Here is a 20,642-nt window from a genome sequence, read left to right on the forward strand (position 1 = left end):
CACACTGAGTTTTGCATCTCTTACACTGTATCTTTTGAAGTCTTCAGTTCAAAATCATCCTGCTGACTTGTCAGAAATGCTTCTAAGTGTGTATTTCAGGCACTAAATTGAGATCATCTCTTCCCACAGCTGTTTTATCTTGTTGAAAGACTGCATCAAGGCTGCCCATTTTAGCATCTCTACTACAAAAAGTAGTGAATTAAGTTGTAGGTGAGTGAGTTTAGTTACTGCAGCTACACATTTTGGAGGACCATGCATCTGGCCTTCTTCCTTGCTTGTGGCACTATTTCTGGTACCTGAGCACATTTTCATAGGGCTTTCTTACCTTACTCAGATGGCTCTTCAGGCTTGCTTGCATCAGGCTGGTTTGTGGTTTGTCACGGGGGATCGAAGCATGCCAATTTGGTACAAAATCTCTTCAGAGGATATACAGAACCTCAACATAGTTTCAGAAGAGGGCTAACAGTGGTGTAACAGGAGTTAGCAAACAGCTGCATAGTTTCCAGAAGCAGCCAGCTGGTAGAAGAAGGGTGTCACACATCGGATGGATAATAACCAAAAGGCAGTGATTACTGCTCAGTACAGAAACTGCTCATTGGATCTCATTGGGTCGGGGATTCAGTGAGAGATGTGGCCAAATGTGAAGGTGGCAGTCTGTACAGCTGCAGATGTCTGCCATTTAAGATAATGAATGGGAAGGTTAAGAATAAGTTATTGAGTTTAGGAGAATGCTCTTGGTTCCACAACAAATAATTTCTGTCCTTCATTGTTCTTCAGAAGATAGATGGTATGTGGAAACTACTTCTTAGCCAACTCTTCAGTTTAATGCTTTCGAGACTTGCTTTTTTAAAGTTACTGCTAGACCTCAGTGTTTCATAAGATAGTGGGTTCAGTTAGTCTAAAATGGAATGGAAAACTAGATCAAGTTTAAATTGCTGGCCTCAAGCAAGGACAACCTTATTGTGAAGGGCAGTGTTAGAGCTTACTGTCACGTAACTCTGAAGACTGCTACTTAGAAGCTCCTGGTTGTTGCAGCGTAGGGGATTTGTAAAGTTGTTTCTCCCCAGCAGTTCAGTAGTCAGATGTATTTAGCCCAAATCCACTGCAGTTTTCTAGCAGCTGTCTTTGAAATTATTTCAGTGAGATCATTTGTAAGGTTTTGCAATTTTAATAGAGGTCAGAATATAGAATGCTTTGAGTACCGTGTTCTTACTTGTCTTAATTACACTGTTAGCTTCGTAAAACTCATCCACAGGAAGAGCAGAAGGAAGCCTGGGAGGTCTTGATTGCTGGCTACCTTCAGTAACTCGGTCTTTTTAATAGTCAAAGAGGGAAGAGTGTACACCAAGTCATCTTGAAAAGCAGGATAGTTCTTCACATTACATGTTCATTGCCATGGGTCATTTTGAGCTTTAAGTAGATGTTATGGATACATACACAGGAGACTGGATGGAGTATTTGTGTTCAGTAAATTTTTTCATTTTTTCACATTTCTCAAGTTACAGACTGAAAAAATAGTTTATTTACAGTTTATTGAGCCTAAACACTCTTAATGATAAGGGCACTCACACTGAGGGGTACCTTAGCTTTCAGGCTTGCCTGATGTCTGGTGGTACACAAACATCAGTGAAAGATGTGATTGCTTACAGTTTCACTGATGGCAAAAGTTAAAACCAAAATGAACTTGTGTTCAGAGCACATGTGTAGGTGTATTGTAGAGCATGTCACCAGATGCCTGTTATTTGTCAGGGGGTCATGATGGACCTAGGGATGTGGCTTTTCCTGTGCTAGCAAGCTTGTGCAGCATTTCTGCTGATTTTTTTGTTTGGGGTGTTTTGTTTTTTTTTTTCTTTTTGGGATCAAATTTCAGGGCTCCCCAGGGGACAATAAAAATGCAGAAAGAGGATCATAATGGATTCAGTTTTGTCCTAATCAAACCGCAATGGCTCTGTGTGGTTTACTTGCATTCAGCTGAGCGTGATAAGAGCAAGGTGATGCAGCTGAGTCCCAGAGACAGTTTCCTCCAGGCAGCTCGCAGGACAGCAGAATGGTGAAAAAACATCAGTCATTTTCTATCTACGTGACATTGATTAATTGTTCAGAACTGCCTCTTGGTTACTTGGTTGCACTGCTGTTGTTTGCCTCAGCCCTCAGAAAAGGCTGTTTAGAAAGGCAGATTTAATGTGGTTACTGCATAAGAAATAGCTGGGAAAAAGGGAATGCTTCATTTCACTAACTGCCTTTACAAATAGAATCTGAGGATGCTGTTTACTAAGTCAGCTATAGCTTATGAAGTTGTATTTACACTTTTTCTCTCATTTATTGTTTTGCTATAATATTTAAAATTGTATGGTTGAAGTATGGATTAATTTTAATCACGCCATTTTAGTTCTCAGAGGCTCTTTAGTCTTACTCTATATAGTAAGTATACAGTAAGTATATGTCTTACTATAATTGTTATTATAGGGTTTTAAAACACATCACATTTCCGGTACCACCTTTTCAGTGAACTTGTGCTTAATACTAAAAAATATGAATATTGGTAGTTCAAGTAGCTCCTTAAGTATCAGGAAATCAAGAACCTTGTTGAAAGCTTGGTCTCTGAAAGCCTGCTTTTTAAATAAAGCTTTCAGCCAATCAAACAGTGAACTCCATGAGATAGTTGGAAAGAGCTATGGAAGAGTTTGTGTCTTTTACATGACTGAAACAAGCTCGTAAGTCTTTTAGATTTATATAGCATGAATCAGTTCCTGGAGCTCCTAATATCTTTAGTTTTTTGCTGTTGTCTTATAAAGATTTTAGATGCAGAGGGAGAAAAGAAGTTAACAGCTGTGCCTACAGAGAAATGGGTTTATTGTCCCTTCATTTAGTCCTTTATAAAGTTTCAGAAAGCTGCATAGCTATAAAGGCTCTTGACGTCTTATCCATTTAATACATTTACATGGTGATAAAATGGACTATTGAATCATGAAATTGGATGTACAGATCTACAAATCATCTCCTATCTTGTGTGTGAAAAGTAAAACATGTCTTCTTAGTACATACAAGTTCTTAAGCCAGCACAGCAGCTCTAAATTTTCTCATTTCAGAATTTGACAGTGCTCTTAAAAGCTAGAAAAGACCTCTGAGTTATGTAAAGAGTAAATGTGGAAGAACTTGATGTCCCGTGGGGATGAAAGCAGGCTTGATCAGTGCAGCCTAAGACAAATGTTAAATGGAAACATCAAGGTCTGGAATTTCTCTAGGACAAAAGCCTTTACTTAAATTTAGTAACACCAGAAGCGAGAGCTGAGTCTTTAGATGTCCCTCAGCCCTTTCTTTCTGTGTCAAAGTATTCTCTCTGGTTTTAGATGAAGCACACCTATGCCAAGTGTTATGGGTAAGAAAGCCTGACACTTTGTAAAACAAAACTTCCTATTAATAGTATATTTACTTGAAATGTTGTGAGGATTTCTTTGTTAATGTTTCCTGACAGACAGAAATGTTACCTAACTAGATGAAATGCAGTGCAAGTACAAACCACATGGCATAGGCAGGAGGAAGTGGAGTAGGTTTTTGTGGTTACTTGGTTTGACTCAAAGTTGATAGTAGTGATGCATTTCAATTAGAGAGCTCAGCAGAGGAATAATGCAATATGAAGGTTTGCTGAACAGCAATTTTACTTTTGTATATTATTCCTGCTAATCATTTGCTTATTTCATGGATGGAAAACTATGTTCAAGAACTTAAATATGTTATATATGACTTCATGAGAAAAGAAGCTTGGGAAAGGGGAGGAAATAGTACAATGGCATTTTTGAAATGCTGAGTAGTGATGTGCAAATCCAATGCAACCAGATACCAAGAGGTTAACATCTCCAAGGAACCGTGTTTTTCCCCAGTCACAAGTAAAATAATTGATCTGTCAGGTCTCTGGGTGTGTTATCAGAGAAGTGAAATGACAGACATAACTCAACACCTCACCAGTTTTAACTACAGTTAGTGTGACTTAGATGTTGTCAAGAGCATTGCTTAGCTTTGGAAAAGGAGAGGAAATCTTTGTAGACTTGTTTAATTCCAGTTAATTGGAAACAGCTTCTCATGCAATATAAGAGTCTGTAATGCATCTTTGCTGGTAACTGTGCATGATTTGATAATGCAAATGTAGTAATTTCCTTTTTAATTTTGCAGGAGAGACCCTGAGTGGAAAGGTAACAGTCCGCAAAAACAGGAAGGATCCACGAGCCCTCTTGATAACGTTTTCAATGAAGGAACTGCAGCAGACCTACAGCCTTCAGTGAAAATTCTCTGTGTAGAACTTTGGGAAATGTTCCATTTCAATGTTAGATTTATCTGTTGATAACTGTTATAAATACCCAACATCTTGGATTTGTATACACACACGGGAATGTGAGAAGTTTACCTAGAATTGAGAGAGTGCTGTTTGGACGCTGTTGCACTGAGATATGGAAACTGACAAGAACATCAGACTGTGCTGTGTTTAACGTGGTGTGAGGAAGGCCAGAAAGAAGGATTTGTATTGTATGAGTCTGCTAGGTAAGAAAAATCAAATGAAACTGTTGCTGAGTGGAACAATAAGCATAATCTGTCAAGACTGGCAAAATATCCTTGGGCAGTTAGTTGGTTTTAGGAAAAACGTAGCTAAATTATGTGCCAGTGCACCTCTGCAGCACTTGGAAAATCCCAATGGGAATAAGTGTGATATCCCAACTGCAGGATTGCAGCAACAAAAACTTTATTTTTATTACATTTCTATGAATAAAAGGTTGTGTCTCATTTAATTACATTTATCTAAATAAATGAATCAAGTATGTTATGTAATGTGGTTGACAGTTTCCTTATTTTCTGTGTAGCTAGATTTCTTCTGTCCAGTGATGACTCATTTATTTGTGTTTACATTTTTTTTCTGTACTAGCCTATTGGAGCATGGGTGGATGGAAATAGCAGCTTTAGGAAAAATGTTATGAACAAGTAGCAGCAGTTGCTGAAATGGTGGATTTTGCAGAAACCTGCTGTGAACAGTAAAGGATTAACATATGTGTGTTGATGTTCAGACACCTCAAACTGCAGTAGAGTGGGAAGTAAGTGTGACACCATGCAGTTTATGTGCTTGTACACGTGTATTTGTGTTCAAAGTGGCTTCAGAAATCATTTCAAGAAGAAAAGATGACAGTATTTTGCCAGTGACCTCTGAACTACTGTTAAAATGATGTTAGGACTTTTTTTTAAAGGACTAAGGTGAGAAGGAAATTATTTCCCTTGGAATCTGCTCAACAAATTTTAGATAGTTTGTAATGGAGTGAATTATCTACTCCATTGCCTCAAACTGGGGAAGAATGTTAGCAGTGGTAATGACAATTTGGCAGAAAAGTGGAAACTGTGTTCCAGAAGCTGAAACTGTCCTGCAACACAGCAGTTGATTTCATGTAGTGAAGTGGGCATTGAATGGGAAGTGGTAATTGCTACAGTGCAGCTGTATTTTCAACTGTAAGACTTGGGGATTTATATTTCATCTTACACTGCTTTTATCCTCTCTTGTGGAAACATGTGGCTTACTGATTTGCATCCAAATAATGTCCTTGGCCTAGGGGAGGGTGGGGTGAGATTCTATGTGAAAACTATCAAAGTACCTTTAGATCCTTAAATATCCTCATTAACATCTGAATGTTCGAAAGCTCAGCTCACACGTGCAACTTAGTTCAGGTGCTGAGTGACTTGGTGACACATATTCCCTTTGAAAAGAAATTGATAGTCATTGATGATTAAAATACTTGAGCATGGTTATCTGAAAAACTGTTCCAACTCTATAAAAGTTGGCCTTGCAGATGAAATCCCAGTAGTTGGCATTGGACTAATGAATGGAGTTTGTGACAGTTACTGGTATTAGACAGTAAATATGCAGGTTAGGGAATGGACTACTAATTCTGTTCTTTACCAAAAGGTGCTGTAGAAATACAGGATATTGACAGACTAAGCAGGAATCTCATGCACTGTTCTCAGTACTATGGCAACCAGAAGTTGGAAGAATCTGCATCTGATTTTCCTCATCTGATACATAGTTGACTGTGTGAACTTTGTGTAAGTAATGCTTTGAGATAGTAGTGTTAGACTAGATGATCTGCTTATGGTCACTTCCAACTTCAGTTTTTCAATACTACTGCAGATTTTGTATCAACATAGACTTAGAAGGTGAGAAAGGAAGAAAAAGAATGCAAAGGGAGAGCAGTGCAAAGGCCTGTACAGAGTCTTGTAGCCTTCAGTAACAGGGGACTATAAATGAAAAAAAAAAATAAAGGGAAATGGTAGCTGGTAGACCAAAGAAAACTCAAAAAATCCCTCAAACTGCATCAAGATAAGAGGAACAGATATCATTTAACCAGAAATAATATGTCCTGAAAAGACCTTAATTAATGTAAAGCCTGGGGAGGGTCATTGCATAAAAGCATTGGAGTTTGGAAGCAACTGAACACACAAGTGTGAATTGTGGTTGTAACAGCTCATCTTCCAGCTGCCTCTGCTGTATGCAGATTGCACATCATCAAGTACTTTTGCAGACATTTGATGTTTGGTGAAATAGCTACAACTCACTGCTGTGAAGAAGCAAACAGTATCATCCTTATCTTGGATATTTGCTTCCTAGAGAGGATTAGGAGGATCATGGAGCTGTATCTGTATTGGGTGTTTGTGGTCCATATGTTGGTGCTGGTCAAGGTGATGCTTGGTCATGTTGAGGTGCATGACCAGAGTTGTACTTTGTCCCAATAATTTCTAGTCCTTCTTCAAACCTGTCTGCAACTTCTATGATTTCTTGACCTGGAGTTAGAATACTCTAACCCACCCCTGTACTGCCCAAGGCCATTTGTTCCCTACACATCTTCTTTAAATTCCTTTTACGTTGATACAGTCCAATTGTGGTTGTAGAAACTGCCATTTGTCAGTCCTTCATGTATCTTTTAAAATGTACTTTAACAACTGGGATAGTCAGATTTTCAGTTGTGGGTTTATTACCTTAATATATGTTCCTATTTTCAGCAGAGAAAGAAAAAAGTTAACTGTAGAGATCCTGAATTTCACTTATCATCTGGCAGGACTTGTTTGTTAGGCCAGCTGATACAAATAGAGCTGTTCTGCCTCACAGTATTTATCATCTTAGTAGCAAATTATTTTTTCTTTCCTGACTAAAAAATACCAGATACATATATCTTATGGGATAGACCTCACTAGTTTTGAAGTTCAAATGAGGTGTTTATTTATCTGCCTCTCTCTATTTGAGGCCTGTCTTCTCCCTCTCTCTCCCACATGCAGGCACATACAGATGGGTTTTCACGAAGACACTGATCCCTGATGGTTGCTGGCCACTGTCCTGTTCATACCATTTACTCTTGCCCTCGTGTTTCTTGTCTGATGTGATAACACAGAGCTGTTTGCTGTTGTCTGTATTTTGGAGCATGTCTCTCTTGTCCCTGGCCTTTGGGTTTTTCCCTACTGTGGGTTTTTTGTTTGGTTGTTTTGAATTTCTTCTAATGTGCCCTGACATTATTCCCTTATTTCCCTTGACCAGAGTTTCCTGTTATCTGAAGACTCACTCGAGTCTGTCCAGTCCTAGATTGCTCCTTCTCTCATTGTAAATGTTGAATGTACAGTTTATTCCTGGGAGATACAACAAACTGTGTACAAGTGTAAGCTTTGCTTCAGTAATGCATACAGCCTGGAGTGAGTGTGATTTGCAGGCATGGCAGAAAGAGGATGCAGATGCTGTAAGATGCCTAGAGACAAAGGGTGGTTGCAGGCCTTAAAACATATGAATTAGTTGCTGTTGCTAATGGAGAAGTGCTAAAGCATGCTAGAAAATCTGATTTGGTCTATGATGCATATCTAGGAGGATATTGAAGAAAAAAAACCGTGAAGACTGGTGATTTCAGCTCAATGGTCAGATGCATTAAATCATATGAAATGATATGATCCCTTGCTAAAGGTGTGTGATTTCACATGCATAAAGTAAAAACCTTTTATTTGGCATCAGCAATATTTAGGACCCTTAATTCACTTCATAAATTAATTTTATGAATCTGGCACACATTGAAGGGCAAACAAATAGATGGTGGTTATTGTCTGTGTGCTTTCCAAGAGGACCAATGTTTGCCTTCCTCAAATTGTAGGTGGCAACTGTACATTTAATTGGTAAGATTCTTCCTTTTCAAAACCAAGGAATCTGCATGGTAGATATGAGCAGTGTCATGGAAGGGTGTATCTGTTTATGCTCCAGTGTTTATACTCTTGTGTACAGCCATAAATATTCATGTACGTGGTCATACTGGAGGCATTACTGAAATTTTGCAGTTTGCCCCATGCTTTGCCAAAATGCCATATCCTAGTGGTACTGTTTAGAAATGCATATTGTGTTTCTCAGTGATCTGTAGTTAAGCTAAATTTGTATAGAAAAATACACTTGTCGATTAATGACCAAGATGATGGTCCTATTGAATGATCTTTAATATCCCGTAATTATTTCTACACTTTATTGAATGGGAAATAGTTTAGAAAAAAATGACTACAAATGACTTTTTTTTGGTTGGGAAAGTGGGTTTTGTCATGCTTAATAATGGAGTTCAGGAGTTCTGAAGAGCACTGAATGTACAGCAGTTGTTAATGTTTAATCAAGTCGTTAACCTTTTCCGCAAGGAATATTCTCAACTGTCAATTGTCAGTCTTTATTCATGCTGAAGTAATTTACGTTATACTTAGCCCAAGGTCAGAGGTGTTAAGATTGACTAGTGATTCTTAAAAGTTCTTTGAATATTCAGATAAAACTGAAGGTTGACTTGCCTTCTGCTTGCAAATTTGCGGCCAAACTCTATGTACTTGAAGCTAAGTAACCCTACCTGAAAATAGTACAGATCCTCAAAGCTCCACTTCTTATTTAGGTGCTAAACTGCAAGGTTTCCCTCCTTTTTGTGATCTGTTGCTTATTTAATCTTCCTTGTCTTCTGCAGTGCTCTTAAATGTTTAACTAGCTAAGCAGTAAAACTACCTTCCTGGTTCTGCCCATCAGAGAGCAGTTGAGCAAGACAGTCAAACTTGGAAGCTCCTGGTCCCTCATTACTGAACGTCCCTTCAGTGTGCATCATGCTGGGGTCTCTAATAGGATTTTTCTATGTGCGCCTTAGTTTGACCTCCTAAATTCTGTCCTATGGGATGTGCTGTAATGAGATACATGCAGCTTCTGTGATCCACAGGAAAGCAGCACCTCAACTTCAAATAGATAAAGCTCTACAGAGGCTTTGGAAAGCTGTTTTGGGAGATAATAATTGCTAACTAAAAAAGGTAGGTTGCTAGTAAGTTGTTAAGATTTTTTTCTTTCCCCGATGTTTCTCTGCTATCTGTTTAATAGTGCCTGAAGTTCCCTGTAGTAATGACTCTTTCTGTCCCTGGTTTAAATTATTTGAAGAAAAAATGCAGAAGTGTTCATTTACCAAGGTTAGTAAAATGCCACAGCCTAGCTATGACTGACTTTCTGGAGAAGTGGGATGAGCCCACACCCTTACTGGAAGTTGGAAGACAAAGAATTGAAATGAAAGGCTGGAAGGGATGAAGACTATAGAGTGATGATTATTTTAGTTTTAGAAAACAAGTTTGGGGATACAATTTTCTGCTGTTTTCAGAGGCATCCCAAAAAATCTTAGCCACGTCCCTTACTAGGCAAACCTTGAAAGAAATGCCCAATAGAGTTTTATACTATTCTGTTTATGCAGACATGGGCAGATGTTGGTGCTGTTGAAACAGTGACATCCAGTTTAAAGACATGACTCTAATACATCAGAAGGAAAAGAAGAACAGAGAAAAGCTGAGATTTACTATTACAACCACTGCAGATAAATTTGCAGAAGGGCTTGTGGGATTAAATAGGTTGAACAAGCAGTCAGTTTGAGTTGCATTTATGTAGTTGGACTGGAACCTTAAGATGGTTCAGTTTTCCAAGTTTAGTAAAAGATTAAGCACTGTTTGAGGTGGTTTTTTGACCTGGTGCCATTCATACATAGATAATTAGCTGAACAGTTAGAAACCGTTTTTCATTGTTCAGCAAAAGCAGAAGGACCAAGGTGAAACCTTACTGCTAGTGAGGTACTGTGCACGTAGAAATGAAGGTTGTTGATAGAACATGTCAAAAGCTTGTGCATTCTCAGTACGTGAATCTGTATGTAGCAGTCTGTTCCCTGATGTTTACCAACTGGTTCTGAATTTTTATCTGCTTTGCTAATTCTCATATATCAAAGGAAAAACAAACTTCATTTATATCCCTTTCTGGATGACAAGAGTGGTACTCAATTTCTTTAGCTTACTAATGGCTCTAGGTTTCACCACTCTGGTCTCCTCCATGGCAAATGAAAAAGATTCTCCCCATGTAAAAACTGTACCATAAAACCACCAACTTAACAGATTTATAACATTTTGTTACCGCTCCTGTAACAATTAGACAAAGTAAAACAAAATACTCTTAATGACAACACTAACAAATTAAAGAGGAATAAAGCTTACTCAACATGTTAATTCTATTTTCCACTTGGGTACTACTGAAAACATCAGTGGAAACAAAGTGAGAGCAAATATGTCCCATGGAAAACGAACTAACTGAAGTAAGCCTTTCACAAGTGAGAGCTATAACCCAAATAAAATTATTCTCCTTGGATTCAATTGGCAGATGCCAAAAAAAAAATAATCCTCCTTTATGTGGTGATTGAGAGACTTTTCACGTTTTTTCCTTTGAGACAGGTGAAGCTACCTATTTTCTCATGTTTTTTTTCTTAGCACAGTAGCATCTTGATCTCTGTTATGGTGTACACAAAATAAGGGATATAGTTCCCAAAGTGAGTTGTATTAACTAGAAGAGATGACCTCTGTAAACAATAATAGTGTGCAGTGAGTAACAAGGATGTGGGTGATTCAAGTACTTAAATAGCCACGTTTGGGAAACTTCAACTGGTGTAAATCCATCTCATGGGCACAGTGCCATGTTAATGGAGTATAATTGTGCTATGTGTGCTGCTCTCTGCATCATTGCACCTGGCTTAATTTTTTTCCACTTTAGCAGATCTTACTCACTGTGTGTGTGTGTGTGTATACATGTATATATGAGCTAGATTTTAAAGAAATAAATCTCTCTGAAACCAATAGAGTTCATCTAGTACTGTCTAAACAATTGAGTACAGATTTGCTTAGCTCTTCAGTGCCATCATTCTCCAGCACCACTGTTTGCAGTAGTTTTCATCGGAAAAGTCAACCAACTTTTACTGCCTGGTATTTTCCTGAGTGTTGCAGTCTGCCAGGATGAAAGAAAGAGCTCTGGAATGGCAGGAGAGCAAGGTGAGCAGATGGGAGACAAACCAGAGAAATACAGGTCCTGGGTGGCAAATATCACAAAGAGAGCTCCCTTGAAGGAGTGTTGATCCAGTGTCAGTAATGATGGTTTTGGTAATTAAGCCTGAAATACAAGTAGGATTCAGTAAGTAGAATTGAACTTTGATTAAACCTTCTGATGGGTTATGCAAAGGGAAGAGCACTGAAGAGAGGGAATTTCTTAATAATATTGACTTCTGTCACAACACTGAATGTTCTTGAAACAAAGTCTACTCAACTGGAAAATTGGATGTGAGGAGGAGGACTTCTCTGCAGCTCAGCTGCTACAGCTGGGCTGTACTGTTTGTGAGTTAATACAAAGCCTTACACTGAGAAGATAAAAAGTAGGGAACTTTGGACTCTTCCCTTGTATTAGTATACATATTGATGGTAGTTTTGGAAGCATTGTGTGTTTAGAGCACTCAGCTATTAATCTGTAGACTCTACACCAAAATAGATTTAGCTTAGAGAATAACAGAAATGTGGTGTCCCCAGGGAGAGAAATAATGCTCTTGCAATTTGTTTGCATGCAATTTTGACCACCATTAGAGTACCAAACAGCAATGACCCTGGACTATGCAATGTAGCTGGAGTCAGGTGGTCTCAATCTTTTTTGCTTGTCACCTAGAATGAACCAAGATCTCGTGCAAAACAACAGCAAAGAGCAACAGGGAACATGCTGCCAGTTGAGGAAAACAGGAGAGTGATTACTCTGAAATATGCACATGCCAAGGAAGGTTAGTGTTGCCAGAGATAGAGGATGGTGAGCTAAAAATGGCAAGTTCTTTGCTTAACTATCAAACCATTCAGCTGTAATAAAAACTTCCTACATGACTAATGATTTAATTTTTCTTTATTGCTCTGCTGAAACTGAGTCATTTTTTTACAAGAGTTTGCCTTTCTGAAAAGCCTGAGTGAAAGCCCTTTGGTAGTGTCTTAAGTTAATGATAGCTTAAGATTGTTTTCTCTAAAACAAACTTCCTTAATATTATTTCTTCAGGATACCTCTATCTGTATTTAGTATTTAAAAGGTGTACTGCCCTTTCTTGTCTTTCTCTATTAAAAATAAACAAACAAAAACCAAACAGACAGATGATGTGCTATAGAGGTAGTAGTAAAATCGGGGTTTTTCATGGCTTTCAAATTGCCTTTTAATCCATTATTTTGGTCAAGTTTAAAACCTGTCTAGAGAATATACCATGGAGTTAGGGTTGTGGTTCAGCCCATCCCTTAATGGAATTTTATGTTTCTCACACACAACTACTTTTTTTCAATCAGATGTTTCATGCCTGACTTATTCATCCATATGACAGTTAATTACTTTGGAAGTAATTGAGACATCATCATTTGAAGGAAGTGGGTAAGAGAGCTGTCAACAGGAAAACCTTGGCAAAATCAACACTGTGAGACCATCCTGTAGTCTGCTTTTGTAGCTGCCATCTGAAACCTGTGCTTCAGTCAGTGGAATGCACAAGCAACGGCTGAGCTGTTACGACAGTCTCATTGTTTCTCTGTGCACATGGATTTATTCCTTGCAAGGAATTGTCTTGATTGTCTACAGAGCTGGGAAAAAGCATTCAATAAACTTACAGGGGAGTTTAATGAGGTTTTGGTAAAATGCTGCTCTTTCATATACCTGCCAGAGCACAGTTGTTGTTTCTGAGTTCTGCCTTTGGTTCTCTGGGATCACTCTGCTTCAATGGTTTCAAGAATTTCATATGTTAGTACATCTTGTTATAGCACTGTGAGCAAAATGGAAGTTGTTCCCATTAGTCAATATGCTTAGCTAATATATTACCAGCACTGTAAAACTTGTTTTCAGTAGGTCAATCTGTTTTTCAGCAAATTCTGTTGTTGCCAGCAATATTTTTAAAACCCTGAAGGATACTGATCCTTTGGAAGAGGACAAATACAGGTTTTCACTTGGCTTTCCCAGTCTGCATTAACACTATTTGATATATACAGCTTTCATTTTTTGGGGGGAGGAGGGAAAGTGGTCCAGAATCAAGCCTTTTATTTGTTTGTTTGACATTTCATAGAATCATAGAATGGCAGGGGTTGGAAGATCCTTTAGAGATCATCCAGTCCAAGCCCCCTACAGAAGCAGGGTCACCTAGATCAGGTTGCACAGGAGCATGTCCAGGCAGGTCTTAAAGACCTCCAAGGAAGGAGACTCCACAACCCCTCTGGGCAACCTGTGCCAGGGCTCCCTCACCTGAACAGGGAAATAGTTTTTTCTTACGTTTAAGTGGAACTTTTTGTGTTCCAGCTTCATCCCATTACCCCTTGTCCTGTTGCTAGCTGCTATAGAAAAAAGGGATGTCCCAACCTCCTGACACTCACCCTTTAGATATTTGTAAATGTTAGTAAGATCCCTGCCAGCCTCTTGCGGCTTCCACTACAAAGCTATTTGTCATGCTTGGTAGCATGGGAACAGAAAGTAGAGCATGAGCTGTCACCTGTGGGATTTTTACAGGGAGTTATATGTGGATCTGATGAAAGACCGGCTGTAGACCACAGAGGTGACATTTTTTTGGTAGTACATCCTCTGGACTGTGGTTTGCACTAGCTTGCTTCGTTCTGATTGTGTGGGATTTGAAAGGGCTGTGAAAACTTGCTGTGAGTGTTAATAGTGTTCTGACTCCACATACAAGCTTTTTAGGCTCAGTACATTCAGTGATAATCACACCAAAAGTAAGTACTGAGCATACATGTGTCTCTCTGTTGCCTGGGACTGTCCAAGGGGAAGGTATATGTCAGATACTCTTGCCTGTTGTAACGAAATCTGAGCTTTGCATCAGTTCCTGGTGGTCTTGCCAGGCTGAAAAAACAAATTAAGAGATCCTGGGTCAGGTCTGTTTGAACACTGCTGACTATCAGCTGATAACATGAGTTACTGGTAGTTTCCAGATCATCTCTGCAGAAGAAACGGTTCTGTCTTGCAGGACTTTGATACTGCTCCACCTACTTGGATTGCACATTCATTTTCTTTCTGGTTTGGTTTAGTTGGGCTTTTTTTCCCTGTATCATGGTCCCAAATTCTAATTGTCTCGATCAAAACTGCATTGAAGTGTGTGTTTGGATGCTCCTTCACTTTCTCTGGGGGTTCTTTGGTTTTTTTCAGAACTAGGGCTTGTGATATCTGGAATTTGCCTCTCTGTCTGCTACAGAGCAAGCAGACTTGATTCATCTACATCTGAAGTGAAACCACTAATAATTGTCAGTCCCAGCGGAAAGTTGAAGAAGGGAAGGTCTGGCCAAGTTCTGTGAAGCTTTCCAGGTTAAAGTCTCCAGACATGAAAACCAATTTATTTTGCCTGTCTAAATGTTATTGCTCAAAGCTGAGTAATGATGTGTTGCTCCAAGATGAGCAAATTGGGTAGAAGCAAACAGGAGCCATCCTCTAGATCAAAAATGTCTCCGTGTTGTCTGTTTTGTAACAATTCCTGTAAAATAGCAAGGGCTGCTCTGAAGAATTTCCTCTCAGATAGAAGAGGTGAGAATGCTGACATGAAGTAATTGGTTTGTCCAGGTGGATAAATTGCATACATCTGTGCAGGCACAAACTGTCTCCAGTTTTTGACCATCCTGCTCACCATACCATACAAGACCCTTGAATGGGCACGTGGTCATTTCCTCATTGGGGAATGGTGACTGACAGTGTGAGTCAGCCCACCTCTATCTCCTCACCTGGCCAAATCCCACACCCATGGTGAAGGAACACAAAAGCAAATGGTCAAAAAGTCTCTTCCAGGCATATCAGCTTACTAAATACCTCATTTCCATCCATTTTCCCCAGTTACAATTAAAGGGGTATGTGATTATCACCTGTTGAAGACTTTATGGTCACAACGCAGTAGAAACAGGAAAGTGAATTATTAAACCAAATAAGTCATTACATATATTTTAAAATCAATTTGAAGAGAACTGAGGGGTTGGTCTCAAAGCAGCAGAAAAGAACACTTAACCAAAAAAAAACCACAGGGGAAAAAAGAGGAAAAGAAGCTTTGTGGTGTCACTCAGTGAACCACACAGCATGGAGGCATTTTCAGATACCCTTACTGCAGAACTGTGGCTTTTTGGATTACAGACTTCAAGTCCTTAATGTGCAGTCTCCAGCAAAGCAGAATTTGATGTGATATCTCGTTTCCTTAGAAACTATGCAAGTGGAACTGGAAGTAATCATAAACCCTTCATCACATTTTTTCATGGAACAAAAGTGTATGAAATTGTGCTTTTTAGTTGAATTGTTTATTCAGATGTTAGGAGTCTCTCCCATTAAAATCACTAAAGTTTGGATTGAAGTATCAGAACTACTTTGAAAACTAGCATATATATATATATATATTAAAAAATTCTGGTTATGAGTATTTTTTATTGTCTTTCACAATTAATATGATTATCTTGCTTTTACAGCATCTGGAAAACATATATGCAGAGCTATGTGAAAGATTAAATCAATCACCATAGTGCACTCCAAGCCAATGGTGCTGGTCACACACATGGCACCAAACAAGATTCTTCTACCATTTTAATAAAATCTCATAGGAAAAAAAAGGAAACTTGATAATATATAGCTATTGTGAAGTGAAAAATGCAATAACAAGGGCAAACATTTTGATACAATTGGAGAATTCTTCTTTAAATGTGTGAGACTTGAGTTGTAATTTGGCATGTTTCAATAATATTCAACTGGTAGCTGCAATGCATACGGCTGCCATTGCCCCCACACCCAGGAACTCACTTCTTTATAAATCTGCTAAGTTCAAACTGAAGATACACACTTTACTTTTCTGACTTGTGTTACTACACCTATTTTTAAAAGACAAATATCTAAAAGAATTAATTTAGAGGTGGAACTTGTTCATGTAATGACATAGTTTGATTGTAAAGCTTTGTTTTGAAGATTCTCTTTTTCTAAACTTTCTGGCTTAGCTGAAAACCACTGAGCACTGTTTAAATTCTAACCACACTTGTCAATCTTTAAATGCTTTAGAAGTTGCATTTAATGTTATGTTTGTAAGCAGAGATGTGTAAGTGTCTTGGGACATGATACTTCAGGAGGAGAGGGAACTGTTGCGGTGAGTATGGATAAACAAATGTGTGCCAAGACCTAGAAAACCTTACTGCTAATAGACATTAATAGACTGAAGTTATTTATCTTAAGATAGGGAAGAGTAAGGGAGATGAAAGTTTAGATGCAACTTGAAGAAAAGCACAAACCTTTCCTGAAGAGGAAAGGAAACATTTGCCTTTCTCTCCAGAAATGGGTAGAGCAATAATGATGGACTTTGGCTGAATCCAGAGTGCCTCAAGTTGTGTGAACCGTTGCTCAGGGAGGCAATGGGGTGTGTCAGCTCTGCCAGCTGCAAAAACTGCACTGTATGTGTTTCCACTCCTGGTTGCCAAGCCTTGAGGGTCTGGTCTATGCATTGATATGCCCTTGGGCAGTGTGTGTGCTGGTTTTATTAAGGTTCTCCTATGAAGTTCTTTTTGTCCTGTGCTTTTAACTCAAGATCATTCACTACCTGACTTCAGGATACAATAAAATAGCCTATTTCAGTTGGAAGAGACCTGCAAGGAGTATCTAGTTCAAGTGCCTGACCACTTCAGGGCTCAGTAAGTTAAAGCACATTTTTAAGGACTGAATTGTCTGCTGGACTAGATTTTTCCTTTTTTTCTACCGCTGTGAGTACTCTGGTTTCCTTGATTCAGATTGCTTCTTAATAATGGCCAGCTATTTCTGGACATAGAATTCATCTCTGGTGTCAATGTGGGGTGCTACAGTGAAGGGACAATGCCAAGAAACCCACATCAGCTCTTGTTCTCTCTGATGGACAAGAAATAAATGAATTGCTGGGTTAAAAGGGAGACAGTTAATGCTAAGGGACTAAGAAGAAGCACCTAAGAAAATTGCTAAAGTATTGAGGGAGGTTTCCTAGCAGTATGATGCAATTTGGAAAGCATGGTATAGGTTAATCATGGCATAGTTACACTGCAGTGTCGTATTTATAGAAACTATGAAAATATGTAATAAGGACTTATAGACAGGTTTTTGTACCAATGTTTCTTTCAGTTAAGGCTTCAGATAAAGTTTTCTGAAGAAGTAGGGAGGGTTTAATTCCTTAAACCTGGTTACCAGTATAACAATACTTTGTATTCATGCATTAGCCTAAAATTAAGATGGATGAATCTTTTTAAAGTTACTTACATAAATGCTTTTATCCCAGACTATCAGACTCTCTACTCAGAGGTCACATAAAGGGATATTAAGCTACTATTAAGTCCTTGGAGTCAGTTCTAACCTCAGAAGACCTTGCTGTGCAGGAGGAGAGAGAACAGAGATTTCTGTTCGTTCAAACTCTCTCAGTTGAAGTGATGTTCCTCAGGCCACCTGGGAGACTTGTGGCAGAGCTAAGCTCCAGTCTCACATCATCCTTGGTAGGTTCCTTCCTTCTCCAGTTTCAGCCTCTGCCTGTCTGTGCTGGGCCCGTTTGTGCAGAAGTGAAATGATGGTATTTAGCTATGTATGTTGTTAAATTCATTGCAACATGATGAGGAAACATCTAGGTAAATGTGGCTTTAGTAGGAAAGTGTAAAGAAAGATGAAATGAAAAAGATACTTGTGAAAAACTGGCTATAGAAATACCTCTAGTGATCTTTTTTCATGTCTCTTACCATTTCTCTGACAAGTATAGGAGTGAGCTGGGAAGCTTAGTAAGAAAATGGTCTTGACAGTGAAGTATGGCCTCAGTTTTATAGATAGATAGTGGATCACCTTGAATTTTACATATAACAAAAGAATTAAATATGATTATAACTCAGTATTGAAGCTAACCAAAATTTGAGAAGATGAACCATAGGAATTAATAAACTGGTCATTTAAGCAATTAATCTTGTATATTACGAGAGTGCTGTCATCCTAATTACTTGGAGATTTATACTCAAGGGAACGCTTAAACCCAATATGTAGAAGCTCTCTTGCTTTTTCTAACTGTTCTTAAGCAATTCAATGTCTTCATTTTAAATCCAATACCCTAAATGTAATGCACAGATTGTCTTGGGGCATAAATAGGATTTGTAATGTAATTTTTTGTTGCAATAGTGTTGGAGTTGTCTCTTCAGAATTGACATTGAAGGTGTGCTACAATTCAAGTCCAGTTCAGCATGTCCAGAAAAAACACCGTGGGATTATAGAGCACAGATCTGTGCTTAGTGAAGTGCAGACATTATAGGATTATGTAGCTTTGACTAACAGCTGAGAAGGCTTTGAATAACAGCCACATGAGTACAAGCTGTAAGCCAGATTCTCTGCTGTGATGCCAGCCCCTTTGAGCCATCTGACGGTGTAATGGAGCTGAAAAGTAGCTATGTAATATATCCCCATCTTCTGCTCCTCAACCACAGGATAGTTCCCAGCTGCCAAAGAGTTGGCATACCCCACTCTCATATCCAAGGCTTAGACCCAAGAATAGGGACTCTGTCTGGATTTACACTGGGAGTCTGCTAAGGAGGATGAGATTCAGTGAAGCATTTCCACCAGTATATTCCCACAGAGCTGTTCTAAGTTCTGGGACCACTTTGTTTCAGAAAAGGAAGTCATTACTAATGGCCTCCAAATGGCTGTCCCAGTGAGAGATGCTCAAACTTTGTCCCTAGCATTTATTCTCCAGACAAAATGAAGTTAGGTTCAAACTATGACCTTAAAAGTTCACTGCTCCTACAGATGTCTGACAAACCACTCAGATTTAGACTTACATCCCAACACAGGGTTGACTTATCAACCCTGAACAGATGGGTGCTTCAGCTGGCACTCTGCGAGATGAAGTGTGGGAATTTTTCATGCTGACAGAGGGATCACAGTTTTGTTATCTCTGTATGACAGTCACCATACCCAATTCACTGTGTGTTGGGGGATTTGCCTTTTCACAGTGAAAGAGGAAAAAAAAAACCATGAAGCACTCTGGTTGACACAAATCAAGGACTTCCTTTGAGAGACCACAGGAAACATTTAAACCTTTCTTTTTTTATTTCCAATGAGAAATCTAAATTACTATCATGACTTTGCTTGTGAAATACTGAAGAAGTAGTTACGTTGGTATAGTCATTATGTTTGTTTCTAAATATGAGACCACATAGTCAATATTGTTGACTCCTGGGCAAACTCCCAAACCCTCACTGAGGAGTTTGCTGTGATTTTTCATTTTTACTCACTTTTGAGACCAAACCAGTGAGCCAGTGAGTGAAGAGTGATAAGATGCTCTGATTATCTGCTAGAATCCATGTTTAATCAAATTAAGGATATCTTTTCTGGTGTGATGTTCATGGCATCCTCCCAGGCCTTCTGCTTAGAAAATCAACTTTCTCTTATTTTGTGATATTTGTGATATTTTCTTTCCAAATTTCTGATCAGGAGTTCAGACTTTAGTGGGACACATTCACGTGGTAACAGGCAACCAAGATACCACAGTTACGGGAATTGCTCTCTTCAGATAGTGTTGTTTAGATTGTTAATGTTAATAAAATATTTAAATTTAGCTGAGTTGATGAGTGTGTGTGCTCCAAAACTTCCCCACTTGACAAGCAAAACCACTTTGCAGGTGGTTTAGGCACCGTTCTGAAGGTGAACCTCTCCTGTAAATGTGCTGGGGTTCAATGTCTCTCCATGTGAGGTTCCGTCTCCCTGACTCCTTGATCTGCCCTATCTGGTACCAAGGCTGCTGCCACACTCTTCTCACAGACAGAATCTGTGTCTGTTCCTGCCACTCTGGCCCAAGGTTGCTACACCCACTGTCCATCACACCTCTTAGCTTTCTGCCAAGGCTGAGATGCATCGACCTGGTTGACAGCATCCAGAGCACTGGGATTGCTCTACAAAGAGCTCCTTTATGTGTTGTTTCTGCAGCTTTCCCTGCACACAGCCAGCATGGATTGAAGCAGGCTTATTTCTCTGTGCTAGCCCTACTGACTATGTGCAGTTAGAAGAAATTACTTTTCTGAATCCACTTCTGAGCACCACTAATTAAAAAACATGTATTTTTATCTTGCTTTCAATGTAAGAACAGGGCCATTAACTGAATAGGGAGAAGTGTTGAGTTCAATGACTGGGCTTAGTTTGCATCTTACTGTGATGCCAGAAAAAAAAATCCTTGACTTGATCGCACACAAATAAATAGTGGAAATATATTCAGAGCTCTAAATAGCATCTACTTATCATTCATCATTAACTGTGTGCAGTTTTTTTTAAG

General features: G+C 38.9%; 2 protein-coding genes across 2 annotated transcripts in view; both read left to right on the forward strand.

Moving 5' to 3' along the window:
* The window catches only part of PRMT3 (protein arginine methyltransferase 3), a 52,578-nt gene extending 47,757 nt beyond the window's left edge, over positions 1-4,821 (forward strand). Inside the window, exon 16 of the mRNA XM_061999303.1 lies at positions 4,171-4,821. Within this exon, the coding sequence (XP_061855287.1) occupies positions 4,171-4,280 (110 nt within the window). The 3' untranslated portion in view covers positions 4,281-4,821. The remainder of the gene's footprint in view (positions 1-4,170) is intronic.
* Positions 4,822-6,038: 1,217 nt separating this feature from the next.
* SLC6A5 (solute carrier family 6 member 5) overlaps positions 6,039-20,642 on the forward strand; it is a 49,517-nt gene continuing 34,913 nt past the window's right edge. Inside the window, exon 1 of the mRNA XM_061999301.1 lies at positions 6,039-6,078. The gene's annotated coding sequence lies outside the window, so the exon portion shown is untranslated. The remainder of the gene's footprint in view (positions 6,079-20,642) is intronic.

The sequence above is a fragment of the Colius striatus genome, chromosome 7 (genome assembly GCF_028858725.1).
Source record: "Colius striatus isolate bColStr4 chromosome 7, bColStr4.1.hap1, whole genome shotgun sequence".
Classification (NCBI taxonomy): Eukaryota; Metazoa; Chordata; class Aves; order Coliiformes; family Coliidae; genus Colius; species Colius striatus.